This window comes from Acyrthosiphon pisum, chromosome A1, assembly GCF_005508785.2.
Source record: "Acyrthosiphon pisum isolate AL4f chromosome A1, pea_aphid_22Mar2018_4r6ur, whole genome shotgun sequence".
In the NCBI taxonomy this organism is placed as follows: domain Eukaryota; kingdom Metazoa; phylum Arthropoda; class Insecta; order Hemiptera; family Aphididae; genus Acyrthosiphon; species Acyrthosiphon pisum.
Window position 1 is genome coordinate 24805786 of NC_042494.1, and position 4579 is coordinate 24810364.

General features: G+C 32.5%; 1 protein-coding gene across 4 annotated transcripts in view; it reads left to right on the top strand.

The window, feature by feature from the left end:
* LOC100165428 (aminopeptidase N) overlaps positions 1-3457 on the top strand; it is an 81689-nt gene extending 78232 nt beyond the window's left edge. For all 4 annotated transcript variants that reach the window (XM_029486834.1, XM_029486833.1, XM_029486835.1 and 1 more), the window contains exons 6-14: positions 199-382; positions 477-902; positions 1012-1201; positions 1309-1589; positions 2360-2559; positions 2617-2784; positions 2849-2989; positions 3094-3175; positions 3243-3457. In XM_029486834.1, the coding sequence (XP_029342694.1) occupies positions 199-382; positions 477-902; positions 1012-1201; positions 1309-1589; positions 2360-2559; positions 2617-2784; positions 2849-2989; positions 3094-3175; positions 3243-3374 (1804 nt within the window). In that variant the 3' untranslated portion in view covers positions 3375-3457. The remainder of the gene's footprint in view (positions 1-198; positions 383-476; positions 903-1011; positions 1202-1308; positions 1590-2359; positions 2560-2616; positions 2785-2848; positions 2990-3093; positions 3176-3242) is intronic.
* The last annotated feature ends 1122 nt before the right edge of the window (positions 3458-4579 follow it).

Here is a 4579-nt window from a genome sequence, read left to right on the forward strand (position 1 = left end):
ATTTAAACATTTAATCTTACAGGTTAATAATATTCTAGTTTTAACTAGTCAAAATCAGTTTTGACAAATAGGGGTCGTAAAGTATTGTCCAGTTAAAACTGGGTATTACAGATTTCGGGTTCTAACTGTAACATATAATATTGTTTAGTACCGTCGTACCAATACCGCGCTTTAAAATCTGATTAAATAATTATTTAGAGAGAACTATTTGTTAATCGATCTGAACGTGGCCAAAATTGATGACGTATATGATGTAGGCCATTCTATCACCCACGAACTGGCTCATCAATGGTTTGGTAATCTCGTTACCATGAAATGGTGGACCGACCTTTGGTTGAATGAAGGATTTGCCGAGTACTTAGGACTCCGTGGAGTGGATTTCGTAAGTTTCATGACCGTCAGACGGTTATTAATATCTAATTTACTATGGAAAAACGTGTTCATATTATTGTTTTATTTTTATTCATACTATATAGGTGTTCCCCGAATCGAAATATTTCCAAGTCGCAAACGTTAAAAACTTTTTACTTGTTTTGAACCTCGATTCGCTTCAATCGGCACACCCCTTGTCGGTAGCCATCGGAAAGCCCGATGAAATAGCACCCATTTCTCAGGACCCGATAACGTTCGCAAAGGGACCAATTTTGTTTCACATGATGAACACATTCCTTGGCGAGGATACGTTCAAACAAGGCATTAGAAACTACATACACGAATACAAATTTTCCAACGCCGAACAGGATGATTTGTGGAGCTCATTGACGGAGGAAGCACACCGACAAGGAACTTTGGACAAAAATGTCACTGTGAAACAAATAATGGACACATGGACACGGCAAACCGGTTATCCCGTATTGAATGTCGTCCGGGATTATTCTGCCGGCACGGTTACATTGTCCCAGGTAAACTCACGAACAAAAATAATTTGATTTCTTATTATGTTGTGTTGATGAGATTCATTGTTTTTCAAAATATATTATAATATAATACTATACGTACTAAATGCTGCAGGAAAGATATCTATCGATCAAATCAAACGGTACGGACAATAAAACCTGTTGGTGGATACCAATCACTATGACAACTTCTGGGGACTTAAACCAGACAAATGCGAAATTCTGGTTGAATTGCGAAAACAACAACCTAACAACACCATTGGCCAAAGACAACGAGTGGGTCATCTATAACATGCAAATGACCGGTAGGTCTTATATTATTAGAGGGCTATTATTGAATCGAATCGTTTTAATCGTTTGATAAATTATAACATAATAGTAATACTATATTATTCATCATATGTTTTTATAGTTTTATTCAGAGTGTTTTACGATACACGAAACTGGATGGGTATCATTTGTACGCTGAATGATCCAACCAAATACGAAACTATACCCACGTTAAACCGAGTACAGTTGATCCTTGATTCGCTTAGCTTTTCACAAGTCGGTGATATGGACTACGAAATCACGTTCCAACTTTTGAAATATCTAAAACACGAAATAGAGTATACACCGTGGTTGGCTGCTCTCAGCGGTTGGAGAAAGATTGATAATTTACTGAAAAGGACTCCGAAACATGCAGTGTTCCAAGTTAGTTTAAAAGGCATTTCTTATTTTATCATTAATTATAAACGTCTAGGACTTCTAACGATGAGCTATTAATTTATCCGTAAATTACACAGTTATAACTTATAGTAAATGTATAAAAACAATCGTTGAAGACATATAGCTTAACGTAATAATAAAGGTCCTAGGCGTGACCTGTCGGGGTGCGGGGCGCCGTGACATGTCGTCGTCAAGTGACTGTTCCCAGACCCGACAAGTCACCACGACCAAACCAAAATATTGCTATTTTCCTCTGTCGGATCCATTTAATAATTTAGGTGACTCTTGAAAATGAGTATCGATGTCGAGTTGTAGATGAATTTGTAAGTGTTTTGTCAACTACTGGAAATTAGTATTGATTTAAATTTTCAGATCTAAGTTGGCAGAAATTTGAAATAATCACATCATCGAGTATTGACACACTTTATTTAATCATTGTTCAGTGCAAATGTTCTTTCAGTAAACTCACAGTTACGATTTCATTTTATATATCAAGAAGATACGCAACACCCAAAGATGAAAGAATTAAAAATACCTATGCAAAATAAAATATCATAATTTAGAGCACCGTATATTAAAAACGAATTTATTTTGTATGGCATACAAAACTCTAATAACGAAATGCTATACTCATGCAATACAGTCGATCAACTGCTATAAGTCCCGAACTCCATACAAATTTTATTATATTTTGAATATTTACCTTTTGTACTTACTTGTCGTAATGGACCTTGTTTAATGAAATATGGTTTCAGAACAATATTCGGGATATGTTGTCGTGTGTGTATAACAAATTTAGAAACATGGAAGAGAAAGTTAATGGTTATGAAAACATACAACTTCAAAGTCTCGTGATTTCCAGAGCTTGCGAATACCAAACAAAGGACTGTATCCAACGAGTCCTGGACTTGTTTAGAAAGTGGATGAAAAGTGTAGACCCTGACAATAATAATATGTGAGTTTTATCGAAGTTTAATTGAGTAAAATACCAACTGTTATTCAAATATATTAGATTGCCTAAAGAACTGAAAGACACTATTTGGATTCGAGCTATACAATATGGAGGTGTAGAAGAATGGAATTTTTTATGGGGACGTTATCAGCGTTCCAATTTGAGGAGTGACAAAGATGATATGATCTTTGCATTAGGATGTACTTCAATAAAATCGTTACTACTGAGGTATTAATATCGTTTATGCGTAATACAGATAACACAATAATGCTAAACATTATTTTTGATTTAGATATTTAAATTGGTTACTTGATGATTCTATTATTCCCAAAGAAGACGCCTACACAGCATTCGATTCTGTAACGAGAAATGAAGTTGGATTTTCAGTTGCAAAAGAATTTTTGTATTGCAAAATTTCAGATATATCTGAATAGTGAGTTATCGTGAAATTTTATTTTGTTTATGTCAATATTCATATTATGAAGTGAATATAATTGAAAGTTCCTATTACCTATTATTTTTATTTTATATTTTTAGCTACCAACCTGAAGGCGACGGTTTAGTTAAATATGTAAATTATATTGCGTCTCAAATGAAAACTAAAGAAGAATTAGAAGAGGTAATTAACAAAACATATTATTTTGTTAAAAACAAAAAGTTTCGTTCAAATGTTTTTTTTCTTACAGTTCAAATCATTTATTATTAAATCATCAGGTTATTTTAAAGAACCTGATTTGGTTATCAATCAGATAACTGAAACTATTACGAAAAACATTGAATGGACATCGAAGTTTTATAATAAAATATTACAAAATTAATGATGTTATGATTGTTGTGTTACATTGTGTATTATTTGGCTGAACCAAGCACTTCAATAAAGTCGTCAATATTCACAAGTCTACATTTTATAAGTGATTCACATTTATATATGCTCTTGTTTCTGCGGACTTATATGTGAGTGTCACCTGGTCAGCAGACAATCGTCAATCGGTTACCTAATCATCACGCGTAAGTCCGCCATAGACCATAGTCATCGTGACCTGCCTTAGTTATTTAAGATAGTCTGCAAGTGTTGTTATGTCAAAATAGTTTTGCCCAATTTCATGTGAACCCTGTGAGTCAGAACCTGTTTTGGATATCAATCAGACAATTGAGACTATTAAGAGAAACATTGAATGGACATCGAATTTTTATAATAAAATTGTAAATTAAATAGTACAATAATTAATAATGTTATGAGTGGGCGCCTGAACACAGTTTGATTTGTATTAATAAAATAAAAACTTTACAGTTTTCGGCCACTTTGACATAATACTTACCTATTACGTAATATACTAGAAATATTAAGTTATTCCCATTTTTAACTAAATACTTTTTTAATAATCTGACGTAGTTAATATTTTACCTCGAGCTGTGTCACAAGATGAAAGTTTCAGATCAAAATAATTTATTGGATATCTGAATTAAATTCGTCATATTTAAACGTCATCGGATATATTCATTTATTTTTCACAAGTTAACATAATTCTATGTACATAAAAATGAGGCGTGTAGAACCATATCGGCCTAACCCACATAAATGTAACTGTGCAGGACGGACATTTAAAGTTTTGAAATTACATTGTGTTAGGTCAGCCGCCCAAACAATTATGTGCTGCTATCTAGCGGAATAATTTTTTTTTAGGGTTGGGCCATTTTGGTTCTGGTATAAAATAAAATTCTGCATCATATTTTCAAATAAAAACGGAATTTGATTTTTTGTTGGTTGGGCTGCTATAGTTCTACACGCCTCAACTATGAAGTAGGTATTATCACTTTCTTAATTCTTTTATTATAATATAAATAATGACATGAATTATTTGTTTCTTTTTACAAGGCAAATAATAGTTGAGAAAATTAATATTTCTCTTACAACCAATTCAGGTACTTACTATTTTATGGTTTTTTTTTTTAAATAAATATATATATTATATTGCTCATAAATATTTGAATTTATAAACAAATTATATAAAAATATCTATCT